This window comes from Salvelinus namaycush, chromosome 4 (genome assembly GCF_016432855.1).
Source record: "Salvelinus namaycush isolate Seneca chromosome 4, SaNama_1.0, whole genome shotgun sequence".
Lineage (NCBI taxonomy): Eukaryota > Metazoa > Chordata > Actinopteri > Salmoniformes > Salmonidae > Salvelinus > Salvelinus namaycush.
In genome coordinates, this window is record NC_052310.1 from 2,517,920 (window position 1) to 2,533,406 (window position 15,487).

At 44.0% G+C, this 15,487-nt stretch overlaps 2 protein-coding genes across 2 annotated transcripts in view; both read left to right on the forward strand.

Moving 5' to 3' along the window:
- LOC120045401 (calpain-2 catalytic subunit-like) overlaps positions 1–5,971 on the forward strand; it is a 38,625-nt gene extending 32,654 nt beyond the window's left edge. The window contains exons 18-20 of the mRNA XM_038990277.1: positions 4,387–4,503; positions 5,437–5,495; positions 5,603–5,971. Coding sequence (XP_038846205.1) covers positions 4,387–4,503; positions 5,437–5,495; positions 5,603–5,626 — 200 coding nt within the window. The 3' untranslated portion in view covers positions 5,627–5,971. The remainder of the gene's footprint in view (positions 1–4,386; positions 4,504–5,436; positions 5,496–5,602) is intronic.
- A 140-nt stretch (positions 5,972–6,111) lies between these two features.
- capn1a (calpain 1, (mu/I) large subunit a) overlaps positions 6,112–15,487 on the forward strand; it is a 52,140-nt gene continuing 42,764 nt past the window's right edge. The window contains exon 1 of the mRNA XM_038990974.1: positions 6,112–6,268. The gene's annotated coding sequence lies outside the window, so the exon portion shown is untranslated. The remainder of the gene's footprint in view (positions 6,269–15,487) is intronic.

Sequence of the window (15,487 nt, forward strand, 5' to 3'; positions counted from 1 at the left end):
CAAAATGGCTTAAGGACAACAAAGTCAAGGTACTGGAGTGGCCATCACAAAGCCCTGACCTCAATCCTATAGAAAATCTGTGGGCAGAACTGAAAAAGCGTGTGCGAGCAAGGAGGCCTACAAACCTGACTCAGTTACACCAGCTCTGTCAGGAGGAATGGGCCAAAATTCACCCAACTTATTGTGCGACGCTTGTGGAAGGCTACCCGAAACGTTTGACACAAGTTAAACAATTTAAAGGCAATGCTACCAAATACTAATTGAGTGTATGTAAACTTCTGACCCACTGGGAATGTGATGAAAGAAATAAAAGCTGAAATAAATCATTCTCTCTACTATTATTCTGACATTTCACATTCTTAAAATAAAGTGGTGATGCTAACTGATCTAAGACAGGGAATTTTTACTAGGATTAAATGTCAGGAATTGTGATAAACTGAGTTTAAATGTATTTGGCTAAGGTGTATGTCAACTTCCGACTTCAACTGTATAAAAAAATAAAAACATACGTTCTTCACATTTTCAAACAGTCCATTTAGTAAGGCCCGCGTCCATAGAGACACATACCAGCTCTAATGGTAGTACTGTTACTACCAGCAGTACTACACCTGCACCTGTCGACGACACAAGTTGTTCTGCTTCCACGAGCACATCCAAAGCTAGCATCAGTAATTCTACATTTGTTGTTAGCCTGGACACTGACAGTTGTAAGTCTGATGCAGCCGAAGAGCTACTGCCCCTTTACCCAGGAAGCACCGAAAAACAGACAAGGACGTTGGACCATCGAAGAGGCGCAAATATGATGAGAACTACATTGATTTGGGGTTCACTTATATTGGGAGTAGTGCCTTTCCCCAGCTCACAGTGTGTTATATGTGCATAAGTACTATCTCACAACTCGATGAAACCTTCACTCTTGTGCAGTCATTTAGAAACAATACATGGCCTTTGAAAAATAAGCCACGGGAGTTTTTGAGCAAGAATTAAGACGACTTTCGAGTAGTAAGACATGTATAAAAGCAACAGGTACCATTAATAAGAAGGGTCTAGAAGTGTATTATATGGTGAGCTACCGAGTGGCTAGGACAGGCAAGCCCCATACTATTGTGGAGGACTTAATTCTTCCTGCTGCCGCGGATATGGCTGGGACAATGCTGGGGGAAAAGGCCCAAAAAACTATACAGACAATGCCTTCATCAAACAACACTGTTTCGCGACGCATCAGTGACATGGCAGGAGATGTTTTGAAACAATTACTGCTTCGCATACAAGCCAGTGAATTCTATGTGTTACAGCTGGATGAGTCGACAGACGTGGCGGGCCTGGCACAGCTCCTGGTATATGTACATTACGTTTATGGGGGGTCAATTAAGGAAGATATCCTCTTCTGCAACCACTGGAAACCAGGACAACAGAAGAGGATATTATTAAAGTACTGGACAGCTTTGTGACATCAAATGGACTTTGGTGGTCAAGATGTGTTGGTATCTGTACTGATGGCGCAAAAGCCTTGACAGGGAGACATAGTGTTAGTGTTAATACTCTTGCAAGCAGTTGCTCCCGACGCCACTTGGGTACACTGCAGCATCCACCAAGAGGCTCTTGCTGCCAAGGGAATGCCTGACAGCTTGAAAGACGAAAACGTCTCCAAAAGGACACTAAAGTGAAAATTATTAACTTTGTTAAAGCAAGGCCCCTGAACTCTCGTGTATTTTCTGCACTATGCAATATGGGCAGCGACCATGTAACGCTTTTACAACATACAGAAGTGCGCTGGTTATCAACGGGCAAAGTATGATATGTTTTTTAAAATTGAGAGACGAGCTTAAAGGTTTCTTTACTGACCATATTTTTTCCTTGTCTGACCGCTTGCATGATGACGAGTTTCTCACACGACTGGCCTATCTGGGTGATGTTTTTACCTCGCCTGAATGATCTGAATCTAGGATTACAGGGGACTCTCCGCAACTATATTCAATGTGCGGGACAAAATTTACGCTATGATTAAGAAGTTGGAGCTCTTCTCTGTCTGCATTAACAAGGACAACACACAGATATTTTTTGTGTGCAAATGAACTCAAGCTTACGGACACTGCCAAATGTGATATAGCGAAGCACCTGAGTGAGTTGGGTGCGCAATTACGCAGATACTTTCCCAAAACGGACGACACAAACAACTGGATTCGTTATCCCTTTCATGCCCTGCCTCCAGTCCACTTACCGATATCTGAACAAGAGAGCCTCATCGAAATTGCAACAAGCGGTTCTGTGAAAATGTAATTTAATCAGAAGCCACTGCGAGATTTCTGGAATGGGCTGCACTCAGAGTATCCTGCCTTGGCAAATCGCGCTGTTAAGACACTGATGCCCTTTGCAACCACGTACCTGTGTGAGAGTGGATTCTCGGCCCTCACTAGCATGAAAACTAAATACAGGCACAGACTGTGTGTGGAAAATGATTTAAGACTGAGACTCTCCAATACAACCCAACATTGCAGAGTTATGTGCATCCTTTCAAGCACACCCTTCTCATTAACCTGTTATTTTTTCGATGAACAAATAAGGTTTTATATGTAAGATGGTTAAATAAAGAGCAAAAGTATTGATTATTATTATTTGTGCCCTGGTCCTATAAGAGCTCTTTGTCACTTCCCACGAGCCGTGTTGTGACAAAAACTCACTCATTCTTATATTTAATAAATGTATCGTATAGTGTGTGTGTGGCAGGCTTACAATGATGGCAAGAAACAACATTTGAGAGTGTGCTGACCCTGGTGCTAGAGGGGGTACGGCTGGAGGTTGAATGTTTGAAGGGGTACGGGACTATAACAAGTTTGGGAACCACTGCTCTATGGGTTACATTCCCACAAGGTAAAAATGTGTCGTTCTGCCCCTGAGCAAGGCAGTAAACCCACTGTTCACCGGGCGCCGATGACGTGGATGTCGTTTTTTAATTTTTTAATTAAAAACTTTTTTTAAATTTAACTTTTGTTTAACTTGGCAAGTCAGTTAAGAACAAATTATTGTTTACAATGACGGCCTAGGAACAGAGTGTAACGTCCTTGTTCAGGGGCAGAACAACAGATTTTTTACCTTGTCAGCTCGGGGATTAGCAACCTTTCGGTTACTGGCCCAACGTTCTAATCACTAGGCTACCTGCCGCCCCAATACCTGCCGCTCGATTAAGGCAGCCCCCCGCACCTCTCTGATTCAGTTGAATGCGGAAGACACATTTCAGTTGAATGCATTCAGTTGTACAACTGACTAGGTATCCCTCTTTCCCTTTCCTAAGTCTACTGTAAGTCGCTCTGGATACGAACGTCTGCTAAGTGACATACGTAGGATGAATAGACTAATTGTAAGTTGCTCTGGATGAGAGCATCTGCTAAATGACTAAAATGTATATACAGTATGGCATTACATTATTTACCATTCATTTATATTGGGCACAAAATAATATGAAGTACAACCTAAACAAGCTGCAAATGAAAATAAAATAGTTTATTGAGTCACAAGCTTGATGTAGTCATTACGTGCTACAGTATGAATATTGGACCAAATACTAAACTTTTCACCACTTTATTTTTCAGAATCTTTAAGGGTGTCAATCTTGACACCTACTTTTTTTCTCAAAAAAGTATTACTTGTTAAACAAATCTCTTTCTCTGAGCAATTGTATTAGTATAAAATAATATAATTTCCCCCCTCAAAAAAAATTGGAGCATAAAATATAGCTTCATATTTGAATAGTTTATTTAATTCAGTCATTATTAGTCATCTTTATCAAGGCTGTCAATCATTTAGGACCTCACAGTAACTGTGGCGACAGGTAGCCTAGTGGTTAGAGTGTAGGGACGGCAGGTAGCCTAGTGGTTAGAGTGTAGGGACGGTAGGTAGCCTAGTGGTTAGAGTGTAGGGGCGGCAGGTAGCCTAGTGCTTAGAGTGTAGGGACGGCAGGTAGCCTAGTGCTTAGAGTGTAGGGACGGCAGGTAGCCTAGTGGTTAGAGTGTAGGGACGGCAGGTAGCCTAGTGGTTAGAGTGTAGGGACGGCAGGTAGCCTAGTGGTTAGAGCGTAGGGACGGCAGGTAGCCTAGTGGTTAGAGCGTTGGACTAGTAACCGAAAGGTTGCAAGATCGAATCCCAGAGCTGACAAGGTAATAATCTGTCATTCTGTCCCTGAACAAGGCAGTTAACACACTGTTCCTAGGCCGTCATTGTAAAAAAGAATTTGTTCTTAACTCTACTTCATCACCATCCGGGATCCTCCTCATCAAAAAAGCTGACTAGCATAGCCTAACCTAACGGGACAGGGTTAACTGACTTGCCTAGTAAAATAAAGGTTAAATAAAAATACAATAAAAATAATAATATTAAATCTTCCACCAGGTTTCAGTCTGAACAATGCCATCCACCAGATGCTGGTAGTTCGGTATGGAGAAGCTGACATGACCATCGACTTCGATAACTTTGTCGGCTGCATCATGCGGCTAGAGATGATGTTCAGTAAGTACAACGACGTCTTAAAGCCACAATCCTGAATTTGTTGTTTTTCAGCCAAACGGCAGCACTTGTTTTCCATTAAAGCTGAGAGATGGCCATGGAGTGTGACAGCAGTACATATTGCAGATTGTACCTGTTACTTTTGGGGGTGGGTTTCTTCTCTTTTTATTTAGTTCAGCTCAGGATTACAAGCAGACAGTTTGACTCTCCACAGATAGGAAATTACGGGGGTATAAATATGTCACAATGTATATTTTAATTCATAGCTGTATCCAGACAATTGAAAGTCAGCAGTGTTCTCTTCCTGTCTTTCCGTGTGGATTATGTGGAGACTTAACTCTTCTGAGAGGGTAGAGTGTTTATAGACTCTCTTCTGAGAGGGTAGAGTGTTTATAGACTCTCTTCTGAGAGGGTAGAGTGTTTATAGACTCTTCTGAGAGGGTAGAGTGTTTATAGACTCTTCTGAGAGGGTAGAGTGTGTGTTTATAGACTCTTCTGAGAGGGTAGAGTGTGTGTTTATAGACTCTTCTGAGAGGGTAGAGTGTGTGTTTATAGACTCTTCTGAGAGGGTAGAGTGTGTGTTTATAGACTCTTCTGAGAGGGTAGAGTGTGTGTTTATAGACTCTTCTGAGAGGGTAGAGTGTGTGTTTATAGACTCTCTTCTGAGAGGGTAGAGTGTGTGTTTATAGACTCTCTTCTGAGAGGGTAGAGTGTGTGTTTATAGACTCTCTTCTGAGAGGGTAGAGTGTGTGTTTATAGACTCTCTTCTGAGAGGGTAGAGTGTGTGTTTATAGACTATCTTCTGAGAGGGTAGAGTGTGTGTTTATAGACTCTCTTCTGAGAGGGTAGAGTGTGTGTTTATAGACTCTCTTCTGAGAGGGTAGAGTGTGTGTTTATAGACTCTCTTACGCCTGCACCTCTCTCTCAACCCTGCAGAATTCTTCATGAAGATTGACACGGCTAACACTGGCTTTATTGAATTGGATTTCCATCAGGTGAGAACTTTCAGCTTACTCTTATTATCAACTCATAAAGACAGTTTTTATGTTGTTGTTTTTCCAGTTCTAATGTATTGTTGTTGTTTTTGTTTTTCTATTTTCAGTGGTTGTCATTTAGCATGATCTAGATCACCGCAGACATTAAAAGACGTCTGTAAATCTGTCAACTTCATGTGCCACAAAAAAAAAAGAAAAGATTGAAGCCAGGAGCGCAAGAGAGCTCTCTGCAAATCAATAAACCAAAGTGTCTTTTTATAAACATTTATTTTTTTAAACACGGTATTACATCACATCCTGTTTTAAATCTTTATTTGTTTTATTAGATGTAGCCTAGCTATTGAAAGTTGCTACAGATGATACTTTTGTGACAAATGTATCACGTAGTTCCAATCCGTTTATGCAGATTTGTGTCGCTCATTTTGTCATGTTTTGAAAAGAAAAGCCTTTTTATAGGCTAATAAACACCATTATTATTCTACTGTCTGTTTTATTTCGAACTTGTATCTATAGCTTTTAGTTCTATACGCGCACTATGCATGTGGCCAGCTTTGAGACGCTCATGCGCCCCTCCCCCGAAGGACGGGGTTGGATTTTACCGGAGCAGTAGTATTGACCGAATGTACGTACGGAACTTGCGCTTCTGTCGCTGCACCACAACCGCCGTGCAACGTTCTACGTGAAACACCCAGTACTGAGATTTATGCGATTGTTTAGTGAACTGGCAGTCTGTCACGTAACTACAAAACACATCGAAGGCGTCTTCAAAAGTGGTGAGTGCTCATTGTTGTTGTGGTTTCTACGTGACATCTCTATTCAGAGAGAGTGCGTGGTATTTTCGGTTTTCCTCTTTCCAGAAGGCCACCGTACTCTAGGTTTGCTACATATCCAAGAATGGTTCTGTAATTTGTTATAAAGTAACACATTCATTATATTCGGTAGGCTATATCATGAATGTATTAAATAACCAGCCATGTCAACTAAGTTATGCCTCTGCAATAACCCAGAAGTGAACCGTTTGCGCGACAAAAATAATTCCTCAAAGTAATTTATAGTCATCTACCCATGCATATTTAACCCCCCTGCTGTGTTCCGGTCGAATTGGACCGTAGTTTTCTCCCTGAAAAATGTAGTTCATTTAATCTGATTGTCATAAGGTTCCATGACTTTGTCCACACAGGGCATCTAAACACACAAAATACATTTTGATGATTTTAATTACATTTTGGGTGTTTTATTTAACTTTTGTACACCTGTGGTGTTCCGGGTAAAAAATGACAGGTCATTAGAAATGAATGGGTGAGACTGCAATTAGTGAATACAATTGAGTTCAGGCACATGCCCATTCATCAGATGGACACACTTCCTCTCCTAGACCCCCACATGCACGTGTGTTCTTGGCTTCCATGGCAACCCCCACGGGAACCACACCTGTTGGCATTCTCACAAACAATCACAAAGTTGTTTCAATAATATATAGAACTTTCCTCGCAGCTCTGGTATATAAAGCTTTTTTTGAGGCCTTGCTCACAATTCATTCCATGGCAGCACAATGACCAAACGATATACTGTATGTGAGGCTCTTGATCATATCTTTGATCATGACACTGGTGAGGAGGAGAGAGTCCTTGTTAAACTTTGACACAAAGTAGTCTGTGATAAATAGCACAATATGTTTAGTCTGAGTATTTGTTATAGTCAATATAATCCATACATTATGCTTCTTTGTTTTTTACTCAAAAACTAATTGTATGAGCTCAGGTCAATGAGGCCTACAGGCCATAAATAGCAAATAAAAGTTCAAAACTTATAATGTTCACAAGAACTTAAGTTGATAAAAATATCTAACACAGCATTAGGTGATAATATATGTATTATTATGGATTAATAATCCGCTATAATGGGGTGTTCATTTTTGACCGGGAACACAGAATTAATTAACATGAAACGAACACAACACGAGGGTTAATCAGGTACACGTTGAAGGAGCATGATTTAAATTCAACTAAATTAAATTACAAATAGTTCTGAACTCTCAGAGATAATATTTCGCTAATCTGAAACAAAACCACACAGGGGAATTTATAAAAAGTTATAAATACATTATTGTGTATTTTGCAGTAATATTAGACACTTTTACACATAAATCAGACGGTGGAATGGTGCTCTGAACCTCCACATTAGTTTGTGAGGAGCCCTGTTACACCCTGTTACACCCACAGCACTGAGGAGTCCTGTTACACCCACAGTACTGAGGATCCCTGTTACACCCACAGTACTGAGGAGTCCTGTTACACCCACAGTACTGAGGAGTCCTGTTACACCCACAGTACTGAGGAGTCCTGTTACACCCACAGTACTGAGTCCTGTTACACCTACAGTACTGAGGAGTCCTGTTACACCCACAGTACTGAGGAGCCCTGTTACACCCACAGTACTGAGTCCTGTTACACCCTGTTACACCCACAGTACTGAGGAGCCCTGTTACACCCTGTTACACCCACAGTACTGAGGAGTCCTGTTACAACCACAGTACTGAGCCCTGTTACACCCACAGTACTGAGGAGTCCTGTTACACCCACAGTACTGAGGAGTCCTGTTACACCCACAGTACTGAGGAGTCCTGTTACACCCACAGTACTGAGGAGTCCTGTTACACCCACAGCACTGAGGATCCCTGTTACACCCACAGTACTGAGGAGTCCTGTTACACCCACATCACCGAGGAGTCCTGTTACACCCACAGTACTGAGGAGTCCTGTTACACCCACAGTACTGAGGAGTCCTGTTACACCCACAGTACTGAGGAGTCATGTTACACCCACAGTACTGAGGAGCCCTGTTACACCCACAGTACTGAGGAGTCCTGTTACACCCACAGTACTGAGGAGTCCTGTTACACCCACAGTACTGAGGATCCCTGTTACACCCTGTTACACCCACAGTACTGAGGAGTCCTGTTACACCCACAGTACTGAGGAGTCCTGTTACACCCACAGCACTGAGGATCCCTGTTACACCCTGTTACACCCACAGTACTGAGTCCTGTTACACCATGTTACACCCTGTTACACCCACAGTACTGAGGATCCCTGTTACACCCTGTTACACCCACAGCACTGAGGATCCCTGTTACACCCTGTTACACCCACAGTACTGAGGAGTCATGTTACACCCACAGTACTGAGGAGTCCTGTTACACCCACAGCACTGAGGATCCCTGTTACACCCTGTTACACCCACAGCACTGAGGATCCCTGTTACACCCACAGCACTGAGGATCCCTGTTACACCCTGTTACACCCACAGCACTGAGGATCCCTGTTACACCCTGTTACACCCACAGTACTGAGGATCCCTGTTACACCCACAGTACTGAGGATCCCTGTTACACCCACAGTACTGAGGAGTCCTGTTACACCCACAGCACTGAGGATCCCTGTTACACCCTGTTACACCCACAGCACTGAGGATCCCTGTTACACCCACAGTACTGAGGAGTCCTGTTACACCCACAGCACTGAGGATCCCTGTTACACCCTGTTACACCCACAGCACTGAGGATCCCTGTTACACCCACAGCACTGAGGATCCCTGTTACACCCTGTTACACCCACAGTACTGAGGATCCCTGTTACACCCACAGTACTGAGGATCCCTGTTACACCCTGTTACACCCACAGTACTGAGGAGTCCTGTTACACCCACAGTACTGAGGAGTCCTGTTACACCCACAGCACTGAGGATCCCTGTTACACCCTGTTACACCCACAGTACTGAGTCCTGTTACACCATGTTACACCCTGTTACACCCACAGTACTGAGGATCCCTGTTACACCCTGTTACACCCACAGCACTGAGGAGTCCTGTTACACCCACAGTACTGAGGATCCCTGTTACACCCACAGTACTGAGGATCCCTGTTACACCCACAGCACTGAGGATCCCTGTTACACCCACAGTACTGAGGAGTCCTGTTACACCCACAGTACTGAGGATCCCTGTTACACCCACAGCACTGAGGATCCCTGTTACACCCACGGCACCGAGGATCCCTGTTACACCCACAGCACTGAGGATCCCTGTTACACCCTGTTACACCCACAGCACTGAGGATCCCTGTTACACCCACAGCACTGAGGATCCCTGTTACACCCACAGTACTGAGGAGTCCTGTTACACCCACAGTACTGAGGATCCCTGTTACACCCACAGTACTGAGGATCCCTGTTACACCCACGGCACCGAGGAGCCCACTGGGTGGATGACAGGCTCATCTCTAGTTGTTTCGGAGCGTTGTTGAAGTTGAGACCAGGGACCAGGACGAAGGCCCGACACATGACTTGACTCGAGGACTGCATGAATCAGCTGTTCTCTGAGAATTCGAGAGACTTTGGCTCATAGTGAGTGAAACTAGCCTGAGTCGCACTCTCACAGTCTGACCTTATGTCCCCGAGGAGAAGTATATGTGGTTTGTTTCTTTTAGACACAAACAGAATGCAGTTTTTACCTTTGACTAAAATAGGTGCCGGTACACATTTTAATGCCGGAACGGTTTATATTTGCAGGAACTCTGCAATACTTCTAAACTAATTTTCTATAAGAGGTGCAGGAACTCTGCAATACTTCTAAACTAATATTCTATAAGAGGTGCAGGAACTCTGCAATACTTCTAAACTAATATTCTATAAGAGGTGCAGGAACTGAAGCGGCAGAACATTTGAGGTGGCAGGACTCAGTTCTAGTGAGCTCCAGCCCAATTTAAGCACTAACACAGCATTGATTCAGCTTGTAACTGTCTATAACAAGGGATTTTATGATGCTGTGGTGTAGATAAGTTGGATTCCTCCCTGCAGAACTGAACAGAGTACTCTCTATGTGACTCATCTGCCTCCCAAATGGCACCCCTATTCACTTTATAGTGCACTACTTTTGACCAGGGCCCATGGGGAATAGGATGCCATTCCCTCCCCACCTTCATGGATTTATGGCATTCAGTCTATTCACTCCGATGACCTGCTGCTTCCCAGGCGAGTCTCTCTCTCTCTCTCTCTCTCTCTCTCTCTCTCTCTCTCTCTCTCTCTCTCTCTCTCTGCCTCTCTCCAACTCTCTGTCTGTCTGTCTGTCTGTCTGTCTGTCTGTCTGTCTGTCTGTCTGTCTGTCTGTCTGGGTCTCTCTCTCTCTATCTTTGTCTCTCTCTATCTGTGTGTCTCTCTCTCTGTGTGTCTGGGTCTCTCTCTCTGTGTCTCTCTCTCTCTCTCTGTGTCTCTCTCACTCTCTGTTTCTCTCTCACTCTCTGTTTCTCTCTCACTCTCTGTTTCTCTCTCACTCTCTGTCTCTCTCTCACTCTCTGTTTCTCTCTGTCTCTCTCTCACTCTCTGTTTCTCTCTCTCTCTCTCTCTGTGTCTCTCTCACTCTCTGTTTCTCGCTCTCTCTCTCTCTCTCTCTCTCTCTCTCTCTCTCTCTCTCTCTCTCTCTGTCTGTCTGTCTGTCTGTCTGTCTGTCTGTCTGTCTGTCTGTCTGTCTGTCTGTCTGTCTGTCTGTCTGTGTCTCTCTCTGAGTGTCTCTCTCGCTCTCTGTGTCTGTCTCTGTGTGTCTGTCTCTCTCTCTCATTAGAATGCCAGTCAAGTGTTTGAGAACTGTTTTGTCATACTAAACACTACTGGGTTGTCCATGTTGGTTAATGTTTATATTAGATTTTCCATTAAGGAGAATGAGAGAGAGAGTTCAGAAAGTATTCAGACCCCTTAACTTTTTCCACATTTTGTTACATTACAACCTTATTCTAAAATTGAGTAAATTCCAATGTTTACCTCATTAATCTACACACACTACCCTGTAATGACTAAATGAAAACAGGTTTTTAGAAATAATAAAATAAAAACATAAATACCTTATTTAAATAAATATTCAGACCCTTTATTATGAGACTCCAAATTGAGCTCAGTTGCATCCTGTTTCCATCAATCGTCCTTGAGATGTTTCTACAACTTGATTGGAGTCCACCTGTGGTAAATTCAATTGATTGGACATGATTTGGAAAGGCACACAGCTGTCTATATAAGGTCCCACAGTCTTTGCAAAAACCAAGCCATGAGGTCAAAGGGATTGTCCGTAGCGCTCCGAGACCAGATTGTATAGAGGGACAGATCTGGGGAAGGGTCCGGAAACTTTCCGCAGCATTGAAGGTCCCCAGAACACAGTGGCCTCCATAATTCTTAAATGGAAGAAGTTTGGAACCACCAAGACTCTTCCTAGAGCTGTCCGCCCGGCCAAACTGAGCAATCGGGGGAGAAGGGCCTTGGTCAGGGAGGTGACCAAGAACCCAATGGTCACTCTGACAGAGCTCCAGAGTTCCTCTGTGGAGATGGTTGTCCTTCTGGAAGGTTCTCCCATCTCTGCAGCGCTCCACCAATCAGGCCTTTTATGGTAGAGTGGCCAGACGAAACCACTCCTCAGTAAAAGGCACATGTCAGCCTGCTTGGAGTTTGCCAAAAGGCACCTAACGGACTCTCAGACCATGAGAAACAAGATTCTCTGGTCTGATGAAACCAAGATTGAACTCTTTGGCCTGAATGCCAAGCGTCACGTCTGGAAGAAACCTGGCACCATCCCTACGGTGGAGCATGGTGGTGGCAGCATCATGCTGTAGGGATGTTTTTCAGCGACAGGGACTGGGAGACTAGTCAGGATCGAGGAAAAGATGAACGGAGCAAAGTACAGAGAGATCCCTGATGAAAACCTGCTCCAGAGCGCTCAGGACCTCAGACTGGGGCGAAGGTTCACCTTCCAACAGGACAACGACCTTAAGCACACAGCCAAGACAGCGCAGGAGTGGCTCCCTGAGAAGTCTCTGAATGTCCTTGAGTGGCCCAGCCAGAGCCCGGACTTGAACCCGATGTAACATTTCTGGAGAGACCTGAAAATAGCTGTGCAGCAACGCTCCCCATCCAACCTGACAGAGCTCGAGAGGATCTGCAGAGAAGAATGGGAGAAACTCCCCAAATACAGGTGTGCCAAGCTTGTAGCATCATACCCAAGAAGACTCGAAGCTGGGTGAAATACCACAGTGTGCAATCACAGCAGCAATATTTGTGACCTGTTGCCACAAGAAAAGGGCAACCAGTGAAGAACAAACACAATTGTAAATACAACCCATATTTATGTTTATTTATTTTCCCTTTTGTACTTTAACTATTTGCACATCATTACAACACATTTGAAATGTCTTTATTATTTTGGAACTTTTGTGAGTGTAATGTACTGTAAATGATTTGTTTATTATCTATTTCATGTAAACATATATTTCCCATGCCAATAAAGCAGAGAGAGAATCTGTATTGTTCCTTTTCCCATGCAGAATGAGGACTTCACATTGCCTAACACAGTACAGATATGTTTTGATATCAAATGAAACTGCCTAACACAGGACAAATGTCCTGATTTATTACTAAACTCAGCAAAAAAATGTAACGTTCTCTCACTGTCAACTGCGTTTATTTTCAGCAAACTTAACATTTGTAAATTTTTATATGAACATAACAAGATTCAACATCTGAAACATAATCTGAACAAGTTCAACAGACATGTGACTAACAGAAATTGAATAATGTGTCCCTGAACAAAGGGGGGGGGGGTCAAAATCAAAAGTAACAGTCAGTATCTGGTGTGGCCACCAGCTGCATTAAGTACTGCAGTGCATCTCCTCCTCATGGACTGCACCAGATTTGCCAGTTCTTGCTGTGAGATGTTACCCCACTCTTCCACCAAGGAACCTGCAAGTTCCCGGGACATTTCTGGGGGGAATCCCGGACATCTCTGGGGGAATCAAGCTCAGTCCGATGATGCTGTGACACACCCCCCCAGACCATGACGGACCCTCCACCTCCAAATCGCTCCAGAGTACAGGCCTGGGTGTAACGCTCATTCCTTCGACGATAAACGCGAATCCGACCATCACCCCTGGTGAGACAAAACCGCGACTTGTCAGAGAAGAGCACTTTTTGCCAGTCCTGTCTGGTCCAGCGACGGTGGGTTTGTGCCCATATGCAACGTTGTTGCCGGTAATGTCTGGTGAGGACCTGCCTTACAACAGGCCTACAAGCCCTCAGTACAGCCTCTCTCAGCCTATTGCGGACATTCTGAGCACTGATGGAGGGATTGTGGGTTCCTGGTGTAACTCGGGTAGTTGTTGTTGCCATCCTGTACCTGTTCTGCAGGTGTGATGTTCGGATGTACCGATCCTGCGCAGGTGTTGTTACACGTGGTCTGCCACTGTGAGGACGATCAGCTGTCTGTCCTGTCTCCCTATAGCTCTGTCTTAGGCGTCTCACAGTACGGACATTGCAATTTATTTCCCTGGCCACATCTGCAGTCCTCATGCCTCCTTGCAGCATGCCTAAGGCACATTCATGCAGATGAGCAGGGACCCTGGGCATCTTTCTTTTGGTGTTTTTCAGAGTCAGTAGAAAGGCCTCTTTAGTGTCCTAAGTTTTCATAACTGTGACCTTAATTGCCTACTGTCTGTAAGCTGTTAGGGTCTTAATGACCGTTCTGAATGCAACATACTAAACCCTGTTTCTAAAGTCCTATCGGTTACTATCGGTTACAGACATGAATCCTTTCTCTCATTTCTCCACAGCTTGCTCACAGACTAAAGGTATCAGCTTTTCATCTCTTTTTTGTGGGAGTGGGGGGGGCTGGCTTGTTAGATAGATGTTGCTGTCTCTGTCTCCCATTTCAACCTAACCATAACCTCGTCCCCAGGCTATTGCACAGTAGGATATCACCCATTCACACAGTAGGATATCACACAGTAGGATATCACCCATTCACACATGGGATATCACACATGGGATATCACCCATTCACAAAGTAGGATATCACCCATTCACACATGGGATATCACCCATTCACACAATATGATATCACCCATTCACACATGGGATATCACCCATGCACGCATGGGATATCACCCATTCGCACATGGGATATCACCCATTCGCACATGGGATATCACCCATTCACACATGGGATATCACCCATTCACACAGTAGGATATCACCCATTCACACAGTAGGATATCACCCATTCACACAGTAGGATATCACCCATTCACACATGGGATATCACCCATTCACGCATGGGATATCACCCATTCACGCATGTGGTATCACCCATTCACACAGTAGGATATCACCCATTCACACATGGGATATCACCCATTCAAAGTTGGCCTTAGTGGGAGTGGCCATAGAATTCTATGGGAGTGACCTTCTGATCAAAGTATTTGTCATTACTTAATTTTAGCAAATCACACGACTATGAGGCGTGGGGAGGGTTAGGGGGAAGGTGTTGTGGCAGATGATTGGTTGGTAGATTAAGCCAATTACTGCCTATGCACCGGGAGCGTCTCCCGGCTTTCTGTATTGGCTAACGATGGTCCACCAGACTCGTCGCGCATTTAGGCGGAAGTGTCTAACACCTAGCACCCTATCCCTAACACCTAGCACCCTATCCCTAACACCTAGCACCCTATCCCTAACACCTAGCACCCTATCCCTAACACCTAGCACCCTATCCCTAACACCTAGCACCCTAACACCTAGCACCCTAACACCTAGCACCTTGTCTCTAACACCCAGCTCTATTTACATAACTCTACAATAATCAGGGTATTTACATAACTACCATATTCAGTGTGTTTACATAACTACCATAATCAGGGTATTTACATAACTACCATAATCAGGGTATTTACATAACTACCATAATCAGGGTATTTACATAACTACCATAATCAGGGTATTTACATAACTACCATATTCAGGGTATTACATAACTACCATATTCAGTGTGTTTACATAACTACCATAATCAGGGTATTTACATAACTACCATAATCAGGGTATTTACATAACTACCATAATCAGGGTATTACATAACTACCATATTCAGGGTATTACATAACTACCATAATCAGGGTATTACA